A 21023-nucleotide genomic window follows, 5' to 3' on the forward strand; every position below is an offset into this window, starting at 1 on the left:
TATATTTCTTTCACAAAAAATACATGACATATAAGCAACCTTAAAACAATCTCTCAATTTACTAACAGTAACATCAGCATTGTAGCTGTTTGGAAAGCCATCTTCATATTTTTAATATAACTTAAAGTATTTATACATATAACGTTTTCAAAATAATGATATTTATTTTTTAATATTTCTATTGAATAATACATTTTTTTATTAGTGCTATCAATTTTTTATTCTAGTCATTTCAAGATTCTGAGGAAATCATTTCAGAAAATTTGAACAAAAAAGTATCAACAACTCTTTCAAATGAAAAATTATCTGAACGACAGATTAAATCAAATAATTCTAATCAAATAATCAAACCAACTATGGTATTATATGAGAATAATAACAACAATAATAATGATATTGTTTCTGAAGAAAATAATCAGATAAAGGATTCAAAAAAAGGTACTACTAGTGTTAAAAATGATAAAAATAAGAGTTTGTCAGTGAAGAATAATGAAGTTATGAAAAATCCAAAAGATTCAACTTTGAAAAAGAAACTTTATCGCATAAAAATATTAATGATATTCCAAAAGTTCAATGTTCATTAAAAAAAAAATATAACTCAAATAATAATAATAATGTTCAAAATGAATCAGTTGCGTCATCGTCATCAAGCGATAAATACTCATGGTCAGAAGTTAAGAAAAGGTTCTATCAGCCACTTCCGTCAAAATTTAAAAATCATAAAGAATCTTTAATGTGGTTAATGAAACAGCGAGACGTTGGGACTTGGGTAAGTTGTAATTTTATATTACTAAGAATTTACTATTAAGGAAGCTACTTTATATACGTATGTATAAAAGGTACATCAGCAAAGTAGAAAATTTTGGTTATTCATTTTGGTTGCGGGGAGCTAAACTTGATGGTATATTGTCAGTCATTTAATGCATTTAATATTCTTTGTTAAATCGTTGTATAAAAATTGTAATTCTGCGACAACTTTACAAAGGTTATTTTGAAATCTGTTCAATATTTTGTGTCATGAGCAGCTACTGTCTGTTCATGCAGTTAACTTATGGTTTAAAACATTGTGGAAACCAGGTCAATATTAAATTTTAAACTTGAAGGACCAGCACACTGATACTGATTGAAAGTTCAAACTCCCATTACACACAGTACAAAATTTTTTTTTGTCATTTTTCTGTATTTTTTTTTTATTAAAAAAATGTAGCAAGATGCGAATGTCAGCTGGCAACCATATGTTTGTGATGATTAGTTTTTAGTTTTTGATGATTTTAGTCATATCATTTTACTTGGAATCAAATTCTCCATAGATTAGGTTTAAAACTTAACAAACTTTTTAAAACATTCAACAAAGTTATTTTTACACCAGATATAAAATAGTGTAAAAATTCATAAAATAGTGTGTTTTTACCCCAGATTTCTCAAAAACTACTAAAAATACAGTTCCAGGACCTATTTTTTTTTTTTTCAATTTTTAAGTTAGATTTCATGTAAACCATAAAATTTACCTCATTGTTTTGGTTCCAACAGTTACAGAATGGCTTAATTTTACCAAAGGCACAGAAATCAGGGTGAAATATTTCACCAGTAGACTTTTCTAATAAAGTATTTCTGAACCTGTGTTTGTATGAACTTTCTTCTTTATTTTCACCAGTAGAAGATGTCAAGGTGTGTTACTTTATTTATGAATCATCTGGTATATATAAAAATATAGAACAATATTTATACTTTTTATTTTATTTTTTTTACAGATAATGTGCTCCAATTCAGAGTGTAAAAAATGGCGATATGTTCATAGTATAAAAGATCCAAGTGATGTGCCAGAGAAATGGTTTTGTGATATGAATCCAGGTAATTGCTATAAAATTAAAATACAAGTTATCATGTCTATCTATATTAACGTGATAATTTGAGAGCAATTTATCATGCAAATGGAGTTTGTTGTAACAGTTTTTTTCTTAAGAATTAAAAAATTTTTTTTAGTCTAAAGTATTTACAGAAAAACTTTACTATATTCACCAAATTTAATTAAATTAAAGTGGAAAGTTCCAGTAAAATAACTTGTTGAAGATTAGTAAGAAGTAAATTTGTATAATATAATTAGATTTTATGAGAAGTAAAAGAACTGGATTTTTTCCAAAGTAGATGCCTTAGCTGTTAGTTGGTGTTTTATATAAAATTGTCTACATGTATTTTTTTAAATATTTTATTAAAGATTTTTTTTGTTTGTACATGTAGAAATTGTCATCCAAACTGTGAATTCTTACGTTATACTGCAGATAGTCAGTTGGGAAATTTATCAGTCCATAGTCTTAATTCCTACAAGCTTTTTTGTTTATTTTTTTTTTTTAAGGTCGTATTATCGATTGTGCTTGGACTTTGTCATTCAACCCGAAATATGATAAATTGATTGAAGCCGTTAGAGATGCGACTAATACTGGCATCAAGGTAATATTTATTTCTTTTTAATTTTTACTTTCCCAGGAGTATACTTGTATTTTATAATTATTGATTCTTTATACTATGTAATTGAGAAAATTTTCTCTAATTGGGTCAAATTTTTTACATCAGGATATTTGCAAACTTTAATATTTTATGTCCTCTAATAAAAAAACAATTTTAGTATTGAAAGATTCTGGAGGGTTATATATATATTATTATTATTATTATGCTTTTACGGCCAACATGGGACCACTTAAGTCAATTTTAGTTGGATCTTTTCTGAGAAAGCGTGTTATTTTACTCTTCCGAGCTGCCCAGTATTTCTTCATCCGTTCAGATCTTGCTTTCTTTTCTTCATCCGTAAACACCCTCTTCGTTGTATTTTGTCGTTTGTCTGTCTTTTGTTTAAATCTAATGTTTTTGTCTTTTAGCTTTGTAATTTTTCCAATTTTATTCTGTTGGTCAGTCAGGGAAATTCCCAATTCTTTCATATCTTACTAATTTCTTTGATCCATCCTACTTCTAGCGTTTGGAACCAGAGCTTTTCAATGATATTTCTTGACAGTCTTGTTTCCGGTGTCCTTATGAGATGACCAAAGAAAGAGATTTTTTTTTTCCCCGCATAGTATCAGTAACAGGCTCTATTTCTCGATACACCACCTCATTTGGCACAATCCACCGTCGGCCTTCTTTTTGGTGTTTTTTATTGATACACGTTCTGACAATTCTCCTCTCTATTTTCAGAATTTTTTCAATTCGGTTTTTCGTGATTTTGAAAAGGCTCTCGCTTCCGTAGGTGACTTCTGGCTGTACTGCAGTTTTATAATGTTTAAGTTTTGTTTTAGAAAAAAGGGATTTTTTGTTATATATTGACCAAGTTAATTTTTGGGATTTAATCATTTTATTTGTCCTGTTTTGCCATGTCACTTTTTCATTTAAATTATAAGTTATTATTTCCCCTAGATATTTAAATTGTTTTACTATTTTATTTTTCTGATTGTTTACTGTAATGTGCTCTATTACCAGAGGATCTATGGCCATTAGTTCAGTTTTTTCGAAAGAGATATGAAGCCCTATCTTTTGTGCTACGTTTTGATTTGTGTTTTGGCTTCTTGAATATTATTTGCTAAAAGAGCGAGGTCATCTGCAAATCCTAGGCAATTTAGTGTGATGGAGTTTTTCTTAGTACCCATTTTTATATTTTTGGGATTTATTTCATACCATTTTCCCATGACAAATTCGAGGGCGCAGTTAAAAAGGAGTGGTGAGAGGCCATCTCCTTGCCTCAATCCAGTTTTTATGTAGAAGGGTTGAGAGAGTTCACCTCTGAATTTCACTCTGGACTGGGTATTGGTTAAAGTTAATTTTATCATGTTTACGAGTTTAGGGTGAAGGCCCAGGTTTCTCAGAATATTCAGCATGGATGGTCGGTGTATACAATCATAGGCCCTTTTAAAGTCGACGAAGGTGATTATTAGTTGTTTTTTCCGTCTTTTATATAAGTCCCATCATAAGTTTTAGGGATATTATTTGCTCCGGGCAACCTCTCCATGGCCTAAATCCCCCTTGGTATTCCCCAAGTTCCAGTTCAAGTTGGTCTTTGCATCGGTTGTATATGATTCTCGACAGGATTTTGTATGTGTAATCCAGGAGAGATATGCCTCTAGTTTTCCGGATTAGTTTTATCCCCTTTTTTATGTAATGGATGAATGAGGGCTGTGGTCCAGTGTTCTGGAAGTTTTCCTTCGTTCCACATTTTCACGAGACATAGATGTAGGGAAGTTTTGACTGAATAAACTGATGAGTGTTTCCAGAGTTCTGCGAAAAGCTGGTCTTCTCCGCTTGCTTTGTAGTTTTTTATTTCATTTAAGGCTGCGAGAACTTCTTGAATTGTTGGCGGGTTGATATTTACCGGTGAAGTTTTAACTGGAGTTTCAGTGTCAATCTCAAAATTTTCCTCTACAGAGCATTGTTTCCATTAATTTGCACTCCCTACATGTTCTTCATATTAGTTATTATACTCCTGCTATGTACTGAAATTGTGGATAATTATTAAACTATCCTTGTATACTCACTTAGCAGCAAATTTGTTAATATATATATTTTTTCCTTAAATTATAGTATTTTTTCAGATTTTTCTTTTTGTTTCGTTATCATTAAAGTTTCAAAGCAATGGAAGTAGACAGCATCTTCATCACAGTTATGTTATTTTTTCAAACTGCTGGTATAATAGTAGCAGTCTTTATAAGTTGTAATTTATTCCTTTAAAATTTAAAGTAATCCAGTTTCCATGATTAATTACATTATTTTCTGTTTTATTTTAGGCTGCTGGAATTGATGTTCAGTTATGTGAAGTGGGTGCTGCTGTACAGGAAGTTATGGAGTCATATGAAGTCGAATTGGATGGCAAAACATATCGTGTCAAATCGATTCGTAATCTCAATGGCCACTCCATTTCACCATATCGTTAGTATTTACATTATAGTTTTATTTTATTTTTTTTTTTATTTTTTATTATTTATTAAATGCCATTCGTTATTAGTACAGTTTATACTTTTTAATTCTATGTCATTGATGGTCATAGTAAATGTTAGCGGTGATAGTTTTTTACATTGCTAAAAATTACACCTTTGAAAGTTTACTGACCGTGCAGCAAAACTTTCTTGTGGTTTTTTGCACATTTAATGTTTCCAGCAAATGTTATTTGGAGATGAGCTGGGTGTTAAATTTTTATTGGAGATTGCATTTTTTTTGTTGTTGGTTAGAATTGTTTTATTGTATCTGTAAAGAAAATATTAATAAAATTAAATGTAATTATCAAATATAATAGTATAGCCAGTTGTAAAAGATATTTCATGGGAAAAATTATTTTAAATAACTTAACAAAATTTTTGTAACTTGTAATGGTAAAAAAATTCACTTTTTTTTTAATTTTTTGAAGGAAAAAACCAAATGTTTTAGCAAAAATACATATTCATCAATCATTTACAAACTGTAATGTCATTACACGCCCGGCTTTCATTGTGCTTGTTGCTGGAATTTATTCATTCGCTTGACTGTATAAGTCCCAATTACAGCTACGTGTGACCAGGATTTAAACCTATAATCTTCTGGAATGAATGACCGAGATGCTACTGCTTCACCATAGAGGTTGCCAGAAATAGTTTATTTATAAGTAGAAGGGCAACAGATTGTTGTGATCATTTATGATTATGATGTAATATTTATAATAATAATGTTATGCATGGGAAAACTGTGAGAGATAGATTAGTGTTGGATATTTGGATTGACTGTCATAAAATTCTTAAAAAAGAAGGCCAATTGAATTGCAAAATGATGATTTATAATGTTTTTGGATTGGAAAGAATTTTTGCTGATAAGATTAAAATTTTTATATTGTAGAATGTAACTGTCAGAAGTTCTTGGTGGAATGCCTAAAATAGCTTGAGGATGCTCGCTAAAGAGTTACTTTTCTTTATGTCAAAGCATGACGCTGTTTCACAAGTAAAAAATAAGGTTTTACTCATGTAGAACCAAACGAGGAATTTTTTACCAACTCCCTTTCAGCAGAGATTCAGATCAGAGTGTCTACTATCACTTCATCGAGATGACAACCGATTGGCTTTAATTACTAACTGTTGAAACCAATGCAAGAATGATGATAATAACTAATTTAGTACCCTGTTCAGGGAATAATGAAACAGATTCATTACAGGTACTGTAGTGAAAAATCAATCATTAATTTTTTTTTGCCTGGATGACGAACAAACCCTGAATAAATTTAGTATTTTATTGGTTTTTACTAAATTTTTTCAGCCATACATCTTTTTATTTAAAAAATTATTCAGTTTGTTGTTAAATGCTCAAAATTTTTTTTTATGTTAATTTTAAAACTTTTCAGTCATGATTTTTGATTTTATTACATTCACTTAAATACTGATTTTATGTACGATTAAAAAAATATTTTCTAAAAATTGGCAGGATTTTTATCTGAAGGGAAGAATATGAATGAATGATTTTTTCATTACGGTTAATTTTTTTTTTGAAAATGTTTTAATAAAAACTAGGAGAGGCATATATACTTTAATGAATTAATACTTGATGTGGCTGATGTACAATCATGAATCCGAAAAAAGAGGAGTCCCAGAGGCAGTCAATGGTCAATCTCCCCCTTAATAATACAAAGGAATGTATTATTTCTTCAAGTTTTGGTATTATCAACTTAGAGAACATAGTGGGGGGTTTGTCAGGATTGTGTTCACAGAACTGATATGAGGAAGAATTGTTCAACGATAAGAGTAATGAGCGACGGTAAGAGAGGAACAATTTAACTGTTATCTTAATTTTTACTACCTTTTACCCAGTGTTGCTTAATTAAACCAGTCACAAAATTATTAATTTTTGTATTAACTGAATGGTTTAGATGGATTTCTGATTAGATGAATATACTCAGTTTTATAAACCATTCAATTTAAGTTACATAATGAAATTTTTATTTGTAATGAAGAGAAGTAGAATTTTTATAAAATGACAGAATCAGAGAATCATAAATGAGAGAGGAAAGAAAGTGTTAGGAGTGGTTGAGATAAATGCTGTATTGGCCAAATAAATTATTTTTCTTTTCTTTTTTATTTAGGTATCCATGCCGGTAAGACTGTTCCCATTGTGAAGGGTGGTGAAGCCACAGTAATGGAGGAAAATGAGTTTTACGCGATAGAAACTTTTGGCTCGACTGGACGTGGTCAAGTACATAACGATATGGATGTTTCACATTATATGAAAAACTTTGATGCTGGTTACATACCTTTAAGGTAATACTCTTAAAAATTTTTTTGTATAAATTTGATTAATTGTTAACATTTTTATTTTTCTGGCTGTGTAGATATATTGTTTTGTATGGACTGATTTAGAAGATATTCAGCAATTATTTTTGTATAAGGGAAATCGATGCTGTTTAATTTTGATCACAGTCAGTGAAGGAGGAAGCAAGGGAGTAAAAATCTGGTTGCTGTATCTCAAAATTTCACTGTGTATAAATTTTTTACACTTTATATAAATATATACATATACTGAGTGATATTTAACTATGGAAACAGCTTTATACTGCACATCTTAGAAATACAGAGTGTCCCATATAAAACGCAATCCATCATCCATGAAATTTCAAAAGTCAAGCTTACTCCCCTACTCGTTACTGAAATGGACTCGTCCAACATCTGAACTTCGTGGTGACACAGTAGAACACTACCGATAGTAACAACAATGCAATCATAACGATCAGTGTATTGCTAGAGACAAGATGGTGTTTTTGCTAGATGAATGGGTTTTCATTGTCGAGTCGTATTTCAGTACGAAATCAGCGGTCGCAGTGCAAGATTTATTTCGCCATAACTAGCCGGATAAACCGGCTTCTAAGAAAGCATTAGTATTAAGGTCAGTTGCAAAATTTAGAGAGACTGGTTTCTGTTAATAACAAGGAACACAAAAGATCTGCGTCCGTATTGAATACGCAAAAAATACTTATCATTTTTCAACTCAAGTCACATTCTCAAACTGATTAGTTGATTTCATTACATTACTATTTCTCGTCAATTGTGCATTTGGGCAATTTCATTTAGTTCTGAGGGCCAGTATAAAATATCTATTATAAATATCTGATTTTTTTGCTTGATTCTGATTACATATCATTGATGTTTATTAATTTTGGTTACAATGTATGGGTTTACAACTGCCATGGGTCATTCCATAATTCTTTACTTGCATGCTTGCATTCTCTAATGTTCTATTTAATTTTCTCAGGAAAGTTATGAAGCTCCGCTAGCTTTTTTTAAAGATTCTCATATCTCCAATTTTCATTTTAGATCATCAATATAATTTTTACTTTTTTTTACACTACCGATTTTATTTTAATCAATCTTCCTCTCATAATTTGTCTCAGCCAGTTTTTTCTGAATTGCTTTGAATGAGTTTCTACTCTTGTTAATTCTTCATGTTACCTTTTCATTTTGTCTGCCCATTTGTTAGTTTTCTTTTCACCTCTTCCTGGCCCATATTGAAATCGTTCAATTTTTTTTCTTAGTGTCCATATTTCACATCCATTTAGAAGTACATTTCTTCTTATTTTGAAATGTTAACTCCATTTTATGGTGTGATAACCATTTCTTTCTATCAAACGCTTTAGGCACTACTATTCTTTGTTTCGTTCTCTCTTTTTTCCTTTTTTCACTGTTGTAATTTTCTATTAACAGTATATGTATGTTTTATTTATTCAATTTACCACTTTTTGTCCTGAGATTCATCGTCTTATTATTGCCTTTTATTTTTCATTAATTTTCTTTTCTCGATATTTATTTTTATTCCGTATTATATTATAAATCTTGTAATTTTAAAATCATGTGTTTGAATATTTTTGATCATATCTTTAACAATGTGTGTATCAAATAAAATCTGTTACAGGCAGTACTATTTCTTACTCTTTTTCATTTGTTAAACCATTCAGTTTGAGCTGCTTTTTTCCTTTGTCAAACCACTCGGTTTGAGCATCCTTTACTCTTATTACTTTCTTATTCGGGTATAATCTGTAAATAATCTTCACAACAGTTCTGTTTTTTCGGTGTGAAATGCTTTAATAAAATTCTAAGCTTGTCACCATTTTTAAATACATAACATTATTATGCTTATGTACATTTCCTTCTTAAGTGTATCATCCCTTGAGTCTTTCTCAAAAGGTAGAACAAGTTTTCAAAATACAAAAATTGGCTGTTTGGTGCCCATAAATCTTTGAATTATGTAGAATTTATTTTGTAAAATGTTAATTTATCTGTTTTTTTACGTTCATGAATGTGCAATCTTTGCTAAAAAGAATAGTCGTAGCTGGGAAAGTCATGCAACACTTTGCCATCTTTTATATATATACTAGCTGTACCCGCCACGCTTCGCTGTGGCACATTGTGGTTGCATGGATGAGAAATGAGAAACAAAAAAAGCATACGTTTCCTAGAAGTTAAATTTTGCAATACTTGTGGATATACAATATTTTTTTGTTTTTCCACTGTCTGCGTAGATATAAAGGTTATCTGGTTTGCCGACTCGAGAACACGCACATACAGTTGTCCATGTGAGAAGCAATCCGCATCTAAATTTAAACCACACAATTCTAAAGATTGACCTTGAGCTTTATTGATTGTGATTGCAAATGCCAATCGAATTGGGAATTGCAATCTTTTAAATTGAAATGGTGTATCGGTCAGGATCATGGGTATTCGAGGAATGAGGACATCTTCACCTTTGAAGGCCCCCGTTAAAATCGTTGCTTCCACTACATTATTCATCAATTTCTTAACTGCAAGTCGCGTGCCGTTGCAGAGTTTTGGCTGATTAATATTCCGCAACAGGATAATTGGCACACCTATTTTCAATTTTAATATGTGTGGTGGCATCCCTGGCAGATCAAGTGAGTTTAAAAATTCCGTTGGATAATTAACTACTTCATCTGCTTCCACAACGATGTCTATCGACTTATATGCAATTTCCTCACTTTGAATGCTGGATTGAAAAACATTATTAAGTTGATAGACATCTTTATTCTTTGCGGCAAGGATAGCTCGTTCACTGAGCCGATCGTGATTTCTATGATTAGTTTGAATATCAGGAAATACTTTTTCGATCAGTTCTTCTTTCGATGTTACTAAATTACAAAAATTATCAGGAAATGATATTCGTCTAGACGTCTCATCGACTGGCAGTTGTCCGTTTCCAATGCCCAGTAACTGTCGTGAGAATACCTCAGCTGATGGATCGTTCTGCAACTGGACACGCATATTCGTTGTCGACTGCAATGTACATACGTGTCGCCACAGAGTTGAATATTTCAGGCAAGCATTTATTTCGTCTACTGGTGTCGATCGAGAAATTACAGGCAATCTTTGCCTAAAATCTCCTGTGAGCAATATCAAAGCATTCCCGAACGGTTGAACGATTCCACGCAAATCTCGTAACGATCAAGAGCTTTAAGCGATTTTTTATGTGCCATCGTGCATTCATCCCAAACAGTGAGTTTACATTTTTGTAATACTTTTCCCCATACAGGATGCTTTGGAAATATTGCATGCAGGAGTCTCGATGATTTGCATGTTTAATGGCAACTTCAGAGCTGAATGCGCAGTCCTTCCACCTGGTAACAATGTTGCAGCTATTCCAGACGAAGCAAGAGCTAAGGCTATGCCATTTTTTGATCGAACCATTGCTAGAATCAATCTAATGAGGAATGATTTCTCAGTTCCTCCTGGCGCATCCAAGAAGAAGGTCCCCCCCAGCTCCGTCATTTATCATTTGCATTATGCGATCGTAAATGCCTATCTGTTCACGCGTTAATTTGGGAATGTTTGATCGGACATATGACTGAAGATCACCGATGTTGTAACTCTGTTCACGGCGTAAATCCACATCAAATGAAGCAATCTCAGCTCGGGTGGGTGCTGGCATTCCCATTGACTAAGAACTTTATTTGCATTAGCTAAGCACTTGTCTTCAATATTTATCAATGCTTTGTTGTAAGTGCCTTCTGTAAATTCAGACAAAAGTGAATATTTAACCTAACAAAGGATTTTTTGGTCATTATGTAGGGATATTATTTTCTGTGTATTTGGTTATTTTGACTTTTTTTGTTTGCATAGTCATAAGTCTATCTGGGCTATAAGAAAGTTGGGTGTTTTAATTTATTTACTGTAAGTCATCCTTCTTGGTGGCTTTTTCTTTTTGTTTTGGTGTTTTTTTTTTTTTAATAAAATACTGATGTTTTAGCTGTTATTTAACAGCTAAAACAATAATTCAAAGAAATTTGATACTTAATCAGTTGTGATTTTGTTTACATTGGCAACGACCATGCGGGCTCTTTGTGATTGGTCGTTGTGTTTGACATCGGCCATCTTGCATTGATCTGATTGGTTTTCCTTTGTTTACATTTCCAAATTAAAAATAGATGAAAACAATCTTTGATGTGGGTTATATATTGTGATAAAATTTGAGCTCAATCGGTGCAGAACATTTTGAGTTTTTGAAGCGTACACAAATGAACTTAACATTTTTATACATATAAAGATATATATATATATATATATCAAGCAAATGCCGAATAAATCAAGGTTTCTTTTTTTATCTGTGGAGTAGTATTTCTACGAGGTCTGTTCAGAAAGTAACCCAATTTAATGTTTTTAATCTTTATTATTAATTTTACAGATGATTGGTTTTTGTCTTCTTCAAAGTATTCATCTCTCTTACTAATACACTTTTTCCAGCGGTGTTTCCACTTCGCCAAGCAGTTCTGGATAGCTTCATTTTAATTGGCCTTTAAGGTCCATGACGAATTTGCTGTAATGTCATCAATAGTCTTAAACCTTTCGCCGATTTTAATTTCAGAAATAAGAGAAAAATAATTTGACCAGCAGGGAGGCAGATGGAGGACAGTTGTCTGATTTTTGGCACAAAACTGAGTGTGCGGGCGCGCATTGTGTTGAAGGAACCATGAGTTGTCTTACCATAGCTCTGGTCCCTTTCTGCGGATTTTTTTCACGTAACCATTGTAAAACACTTTGATAGTATGCCCATGCCCGGTTCACTGTTTCACCTTGAGGCAAGAATTCAAAATGCACAGTTCCGTTAAAATCAAAAAAAAGAGAGCATTACTTTGACATTGGATCGAAATTGACATGCTTTCTTAGGGCGTGGAGATTCTTTGTCAATCCATTGTGATGATTGAACTTTTGGTCTCAATATCGTAGCTGTAAACCCAGCTTTCATCTCCTGTTATGATCCATTGCATGAATATTTCATCGTCATCTGCTTGTTCAAGAAGTTGCTGCCAAACATCTACTCGATGTCCTTTTTTGTTGTCATCAAATGAACAAACTGTACTGCAACTCGATGCGTATTAAATTTTTCACTCATAATGTCATGGCATTATCCAATCAAGATGCTTTAACCTCTTGTGCAAGTTCTCTGACAGTCAATCGGCGATTTGCACGCACCAGGTAGTTGATTTTCTGAATGCAGGTGTCATCATCAGTTGAAGTCCAAGGCCTTCTTGGTCGATGACCACCTTCAATTGACTGATGACCATTTTTAATCGTGAAAACTGTTCGTAACATTGTGTACACCCAAAGTGTCATCTCTGTAAGCTTGTTTCGAAAGTTGAAACTTTTCTGTAAAAGTTTTCCCCAGTTTCATGCAAAATTTTATATTGTATCCATTGCTCCCAAAAATTGCACATTACAAAAATCGTTTTACTAACACTTAAACACGTTGCACTCAAATAATAATAACGTGAAAATTAAATGAGACACCAATAATCCAAGAACATGTGGTTGCAGAGGAGGTTATGCAGAATAACAATGCTGCCAACCACAGTCACTAAATATCTGTTGGCGCATAATTAAAATGGTTGGTTATTTTCTGAACGGATCTCGTATACTCATTCCTAATGTGAGCTAAATAATATATTATTATGTAAACATCAGAATAAAATATCTATTTGTATATTTCACCGGTAGTTCTTGTGAAATTAATTTCATTGTTTGTATATGTCTTTTATCAGAATTTAAATTCTGTTAAAAACAACTTAATTCTGTTGTTCCAATAAATTAAGAAAATTTATGTTATTCTTTATTTCATTTTATAGTTTTGCATATTTTTATTTATTTATTTAACTTCTTTTTTTTAATGAATTTGGCCGACAACCACATGAAGCAACATTTTGCATTCTTTTTTCTGATCAGACGTTTTCTTTTTTCCTCTTGGAAATCCTCGAAATATTGTAACAGTTTTCTGATCGTAATCTTATACTATTTCTTCAGGTTTTTTCATTTCTTTTAGGCCTTTTTGCACTGAAGTTTATTGAAATCTGTTCTTTTTGTTGTAAATATGATTGAAGATTTGTTTTGTGAACCTGCTATTCGTTCTTATTAAGTGGCCAAAGAATTTGGTTCTTTTTTTCTGATGGAATCTGATGTTTTCTCAGTTTGATTGTATTTGTAAATGCATAAATACGTGTAAATACTCATATTTATTACTTCTAAATATTTGTTTTCATCTATTTTTATTGGTCCCAAGATTTTCCTTTCTTTATTAATATTGGATTTATTTCACCTGATTTCAAACTAAAGGTATGTTCTTATGCATTTAGGCCTTCCAGCTTGGTTATTATATTGCAATGCCTGATATCGGTTTTTATTGAGATGCCTTTTTTATGTAAATATCTTTTGTTGGTAGGCCAAATTCTTTTTTCTCATTCTTCTTTGATCAGCTTCTTTCTCTAAACCATGATTTAGATTATTTCCCCAAGATATTTAAGTTTATTGACTTTGTTGATTTTTCCTTTTTTTGTATTTAGGGACTTAATTTATTTATCGTTACTTTTTTTTTATTTGTTCTAGATTGGGATCATCAAGAAGTTTACTGAATACCATCAATACTCATTTTGGTACTTTAGCATTTTGTAAAAGATGGTTGGACAGAGTCGGATGTACTAAATATCAGATGGCACTTAAATATCTTTGCGAAAAAGGTATTTCTTTTTTTTTATACAGAGTTATCATAAAAGAATGGTGCAGTTTTGAACATGGTTTAAATTAAAACTAAATTACAGTTTGTTTTTTATTTTTCAAATTTGTCGTCTCAAACATTTTTTTACATAATTAATAAATTTCAATATGTGCACCCTTAGTCGCTTGACAAATGTCCAAACTATACTCGACTTCTCTCCAAACATTAGTTAACATTTCTTCGTTAACGGTTGTCATCGCTTCATTAATCCTGTTTTTTAAGCGGTTTAGGTCGCAAATTTTTTTGTGTATAAACAACGCAAGATGTACCCCCGCAAGAGAAAATCGCAAGGTGTCAGGTCTGGAAGCCAAAGTACGGGTCCTTGCCAGCCTATCCATCGATCTCTTTCGTTCAAAGTGTCCATAACCGGTGCATTGAAGTGCGGGGGAAGCACCATCTTGTTGGAAATGAAGTCGATGAATGTTTTCGAGTTCACCCGGCTGAGGAAAGCAATAATCTGTTAACATGTCAAGGTACACGACTCCATTAACTGTTTTTTCGGCAAAGAAGCAAGGCCCTATTACATGATTTTCATCACACCACACCAAACATTAACTTTAGGCAAATCGCGTTGTTTCTCGATAATTGCGTGTGGGTTTTCAGAGCTTCGTATTTGTGGATTGTGTCTGTTAACACATCCATTCACGTGGAATGTAGCTTCGTCTGTAAAAATTATATCGTCTAAAAATGGTTCGTTTTCAATCATTCTTGTACGACATTTGAACAGCGAAATTGGAACGTTTTACACCATTTCGGGTTTCAATTCCTGCAGTATCTGGATTTTATAAGCATGTAAATTTGGTTTTTTACGTAAAACTTTGTGAATTGTTGATTTTGGAATACCTAATTTGACGCTTCAACAGGGGATGGACTTCCCAGCACTTCTAATTGCCGATCATCTAATTATTCACCCGTTTCGTCCGGTACACTCGGTCTGCCGGTTGATTTCTGTTTCTTAACCGATCCGGTTTCTTCAAATCGTTTGAACCGACGCGTTATGTTATTTTTGTGTGGTGGATCTCTTCCGAAATCACGTCAAAACACACGTTGAACTAAAATTACAGATTTTAATTCGGCCATCAATAAAACACACTTTGCTTTGTCTTTATCTGAGAACGTAGTAACTCGCTAAACTCACCGCAACAACAATACAAGAACTGACGTTTGTCTTTATTTCTTGACTACATATTTTACAATATGCAACAATTTTTAATGTTTTAATTTTAACGTGTAATTTTCAAAAACATTTTTATTAACTGATGATGAGGAAAACTCTCGACAGCGCTTTTATGATAAAAATTGAAAGAGCAATAAGATAAGGTAAGCAACATCGTTGGATTTTGTACTCTTGGTAGAAAGCTAAGTTATATGTTTGTCCTTTATTATATATTATTTAATATATGAAATATAAACAACCAAAACACAATAATTAGATAAGTTATACTTAGAATATTAATTCCAAGAATTAATTTTTGTGGAATAGAATTCAATACCGACTGAAGATGCGGGATCCTGTGAAAATCAATTATTGGAATTAATATGGTAAGTATAATTTTTCTGATACTGTGTTTTGGTGATTTATATTTTGTATAATATTAAATTTTATTATGGAGTGGTCAATATGTTAATGAATTATTTGAATTTTCAAAAATTTATTTATGCAGTATACATATTTATAACTTTAAAGTTTTGATTGAAATTAAAAGTATCAGAGAAGTAATTTGAAGCGTGTAAAATGATCTGTTTTTATTTGGGTTGGACAATAACTTTCCTGCTAATTAGCATTCTGATGAATCATTCCTTTTTGTTTATCGATAGAAATAGCATTCTACACTACAGCCATATTATGACAATATATCACAGTTCTGTGATATATCAGTTCAGTAATATATCATAATACTGTGATATTTGTACCAGGAGATAATATTTATAAAGTACAGGCAATCTATGTCCATCATTCAAAATCTGGTCCAGAAGAAGTAATACATTGAAATTTGACATTGAAGTAACAACTATTCAAGGAAAAACTTAAAATGTAAAAATTATCCTGTGATGTTATCTTTTCAAAAGAAAATCAAAGATAAATTAGAAGAAATACTAGATGTCATGAATTTTTCCTAGGAGAGAATTTATGTCTGAAAATATATAGGGTAAAAAAAGGAAATGAAGTGTGACAGAAAGAAACATTACTTTAAACATTATTTTACTATTTAAAATGTATATGTAATTTAATAGGCGTACAATGAGGAAGTCATCTGGTGTGCACAGCAGATTTTTTCCTTTACTTTCGCATTTACACTATACAGAAAAGATGACACGATCGCCTAGTTTTTTCAGAAAGTCAATTAAGATACGTGAGCATTCCAAAAGATAGTGGCCATCGATTATCTTTGCTGTTGATGTCAATGGTTTTTCTCTTCTGTGGAATGAATTCCTGTACTTTGACTGCTGTTTTTGACTGTTTGTTTTCAGCAGGTCAGTAGCAATATACGAGTGTTTCCCAATATGAAATTGCACAAAATTTCCTCTTGAATATGTTGAAACAGCTCTAAACTGTGTTTAAAAAATGTTTACTCGCTCACACTTTTGATAGATTGTGATATAATTATGGCATCCATCTTGAAAACTATTTTGGATATTTATCCAAAATATGATGTACTTAATCATTTAAGATGTCATTAGTCTTTGTGATCGGTTTCTATTCTCAGTCATCATATGAATTTTAAAGCTAACTCGCAATAATTATCTCCCCCGGTTTTAATTTCTTTGTGGTTTTCACTTTCAAAAAGTAATGATTGATCACCACACATAATTCTCTTTCATTCGTTTTTTACAAATTAAAATACTCGATCGACTCAAATGATTGCCAGCAACAGATTTATACCTGTACCTGCCAGAAAGTCTGTGTATGCTCTAGTGGAGATGCGGTAAACTAAGAACAAAGAACAACTTCAGTAATGTAGTGTGCATGGAAGTAATCAGACACCCTTCATAAGAAAGCGTGTCAAAAATCTTTTCAGAGGATGATGTAAACTGAGACCTGGTTTGACCGTGGAATTAAAAAATAGAAAGATTTTAAATTGATCTCTCCCCTGTTGAATATTTCTTTGTAAGTGTGTTATTGTGTTGTTTATAAATTTTATTTATTTTTTCAGATATTGTTGAAGCGTATCCGCCATTGTGCGACATAAAGGGTTGTTATACTGCTCAGTTTGAACATACAATCGTGTTACGACCTACATGCAAAGAGGTTATTAGCCGTGGAACTGATTATTAAATAAATGTGTACAGTATTGTTCTGTTTTGTTACATTGTTATTATTTTTTATTATTATGATCATTATTGTGGAGTTTTATATATATGTTTCTTTTTTGTGAAATTTATTTTTTTTTTGCTTTGTTAATATTTTTTTTTAGTTTTGATGCGATCCTGATTATGTATCTGGATTCAGTAAGTGGAATATTGTGTTTACATTTTGGATAGTGTATTATGTGGTTTATTGAAAATCCATTAAAACAGTTGATAAAAAAAATTGTTATTTTACTAAATTTTGAAACCCAATGGAGCAATTTAACATTCTGAAATGTCACATTGACTTCTGAAAAAAAAATGGTTTATATAATTTTTTCCATCAAAGCCAGGAAAGTTACGTTGTGGTTTTAGGTTTCTTTGCCCTCAACAGACTACTACTTAGAAAGAGAATTTTAAAGTATTCAAATAAAGTATTATGTTAAAAAAATTATTGTAGTCTTCGAGTAAAAATTTCAGATACAGCATCCACGGTGACCGTTTTCTTACTACCTTCTTGATGAATTATAAGCAGTATTTTTAGCATCGGTGAATTATAATCTGAAATAATTTTACAAAATTTCATAATCTATTATTAACCTTTTTCGATCATGTAGCCTTGGAACTGGTTACGCACGGCGTCAGTTTTAAAACGCTGTTACAAAATCATTTTATATGGCATCTAAGTCGGTTTTTTTTTTCACAAAGGAATCTGTTTTATTACACAATTTGAACGACTTTTATACGATGTAAAATGTTTTATTTAGACTAGAAAGAATATGACCATTTTTTTCTCAGAAATGTGCTTGTGTGTGTGTCTGTGACTTGTGTATTATAATTGCTATGAGGATTACTGATTTATTTATTATTTACAAAAATAGCTTATTATATTAGCAATATATCGATGTATTGAAACACATAATAAATTATGTTATACGGCACACAAAAAAAAGAAGGACTTGTGATCATAAATACGTCACTTTTACTTGAGGTCTATAAATATCTTTTCTGACAAATGATATCGGTAAACGTGTAACACATATCGATTCGTAATGAATAACAGTGTATAGTAAAAATGGTTTTTGTCAATCTGAATAGCCTTTTGAGTGGTGGGTTTATAAAACCTACTTCAAAATCTACTTTTATTTATACTAACATATGTTACTAATCTGTGATTTACGACACGGGTTTTTCATCATATTTTGTCCAGTTTTCAACCGATTTGCTTGAAAGTATTATTTTTTAAATCTGCAAACTATGTTTCACAAACGCAAAGCAAAAAAAAATTTTGCTAATAAAAAACACGGTAGAAATGCGCAAAAAAAATTCTGCAATTAAATTATCGTAATTTTTGTACCGTTACAATTTTTTTGTTGTTACAGGCATAAAAAATATCCAATCGTAACGGTTTTTTTTGTCAGAATCTGTTAAATCTCTTTAATATACTTAATTTTTAGAAATTTTTTTCACAAGAGGGTAGCAGCATAAGACTATGAAGGGAGGCAATTAAATACCAACATATTTTCATGGAGCGCTAATCAACCGCGGATCATCGTGATGGGAAAAGGTTAATCCATTCTGAATATATAAATTAAAATGATAATTGACAAAAAAAAAGAAGAAAATTTAGGCTTATTATCTTTCTTCCCTGCATGAAATTGCCCAAATACTTAACTATGGTGACGTAGTGGAGTCATCTAATTAGTACAAGAATGTATTGGAGTTTCAATACAGAAACAATAAAAAGGAAAATGGATTTTACTGCCCCCCCTTATGGGATTTGAATCATTCCAAATATCATTGCGTGCATGTTTATTGAAACATAATGGACGCACACTTAGATCGCTTAGACAAAAAACCAAAAGTGAGATAAAAGATGAACAGATTTGTTCATTATTTATAATAAATCATTTATATTACAGAGCTTGCTTACTCACGTATTATCCCCCCCTCTCTCTCTCTCTCTATCTATCTGTCTGTCTATCTATCTATCTCTCTATCTCTCTCCCCCCTCACTCTCTCTCTCTCAACACAAATATATATATTTGTATATATACAGGTGATTCAAAGAAACGGGAAATTTTGAAAGTTGTGTTGGTAGCCGTGGGCGATTACCACTTGATAAGTGGCACCAGCCTCTCTAACCTAACCTCTCTTTTCCTGTTTAGCCTCCGGAAACTATCGTTTAGATAATAGATAATACTTCAGAGAATGATATGTATGAGTGTAAATGAAGTGTAGTCTTGTACATTCTCAGTTCGACTATTCCTGAGATGTGAGGTTAATTGAAACCCAACCACCAAAGAACACCGATATCCATGACCTAGTATTCAAATCCGTGTAAAAATAACTGGATTTACTAGGACTTCAATGCTGGAACTCTCGGCTTCCAAATCATCTGATTTGGGAAGACCACTAGACCAACCCGGTGAGTCTCTCTAACCTAACCTGCCATTTAGTTGTCATGGGTCCTTGGAGTGGTGTGCAACATGCATTTGCTATCAAAGCGTTTTACAAAATCAATGACAGTGTGGAGGGAGCGCATAGAGAATCACCGTCATTTTAATCTGGGACAGCACGACTGTGTTTCATCAGCACATGTAATTAAAACACGGATATCTAATTTTTATATCCTCCACTTTACATTCAGTTCAATTAACTGTTTTTATTTACAGTCGATTGTAGTATGTATCAAATTAAGTAATAATTTACTCGCGTAGTAATTACATCATAAAATTACAACGTCAACTTTTTCCTGTAACTCGACTATTTGTTACCCGATTTAAAAAATAAAATGACATTTGTTCAAAATTAAAGGCGTAATATTTTAGAAAAGATAAAACCAACGTTTACGGAGATATAACGGATTGAAAAATAAACATCGCTGCCGTTTTGTAATTTAGGAAGGTATTTAATTTCTGATTTTTTTCTACTTTTAAAACTTTATTACCGAGACGCTTACCAAATATTAATCTTATACCAAATATTAATCTTATTCCTCTATCCGAACTCGAGATATAAAGTTTTATATAAAAATAAGAAAATGGCGGACAGGGGGAGAACAAAGGAGTAATTGCTGTAACTAAGGATATTTTTCGTTTAGTTTTACCAGTAGAATCCGAAAAAGTATTGCCAGCCCAGTATTTTAGAAACACTCTGTATACACATACGTAATCGTGCCATTTAAAAATGAAAGCTCTATGGTTTATTGGTTTGGGATATTTTTTGTTTAGTTTTACCAGTAGAATTCAAAAAAATATTGCCAGCCCAGTACTTTAGAAACACTCTGTATACACATACGTAATCGTCCCTATTAAAAATACATTTAAAAATTAAGCTCTATGGTTTATTGGTTTGGGATATTTTTCGTTTAGTTTTACAAGTAGAATTCGAAAAAATATTGCCAGCCCAGTACTTTAGAAACACCCTGTATACACATACGTAATCGTCCCTATTAAAAATACATTTAAAAATTAAAGCTCTATGGTTTATTGGTTTGGGATATTTTTCGTTTAGTTTTAAAAGTAGAATTCGAAAAAATATTGCCAGCCCAGTACTTTAGAAACACTCTGTATACACATACGTAATCGTGCCTATTTAAAAATTGAATATCTATGAAAATTGAATGTTTGGATTAATCGTATTAAAGATCTCTTTAAATTTTAAATTACTGCTTTTAAACGTTTTCTTATCCA

At 31.7% G+C, this 21023-nt stretch overlaps 1 protein-coding gene across 1 annotated transcript in view; it reads left to right on the top strand.

Annotated features, from left to right (window-relative positions):
- LOC142330757 (uncharacterized) overlaps positions 1–17527 on the top strand; it is a 23893-nt gene extending 6366 nt beyond the window's left edge. The window contains exons 5-11 of the mRNA XM_075376202.1: positions 570–769; positions 1752–1851; positions 2354–2448; positions 4767–4908; positions 7079–7253; positions 13872–14002; positions 17196–17527. Of these exons, the coding sequence (XP_075232317.1) occupies positions 570–769; positions 1752–1851; positions 2354–2448; positions 4767–4908; positions 7079–7253; positions 13872–14002; positions 17196–17317 (965 nt within the window). The 3' untranslated portion in view covers positions 17318–17527. The remainder of the gene's footprint in view (positions 1–569; positions 770–1751; positions 1852–2353; positions 2449–4766; positions 4909–7078; positions 7254–13871; positions 14003–17195) is intronic.
- The last annotated feature ends 3496 nt before the right edge of the window (positions 17528–21023 follow it).

This window comes from Lycorma delicatula, chromosome 9 (assembly GCF_047948215.1).
Source record: "Lycorma delicatula isolate Av1 chromosome 9, ASM4794821v1, whole genome shotgun sequence".
Taxonomy (NCBI): domain Eukaryota; kingdom Metazoa; phylum Arthropoda; class Insecta; order Hemiptera; family Fulgoridae; genus Lycorma; species Lycorma delicatula.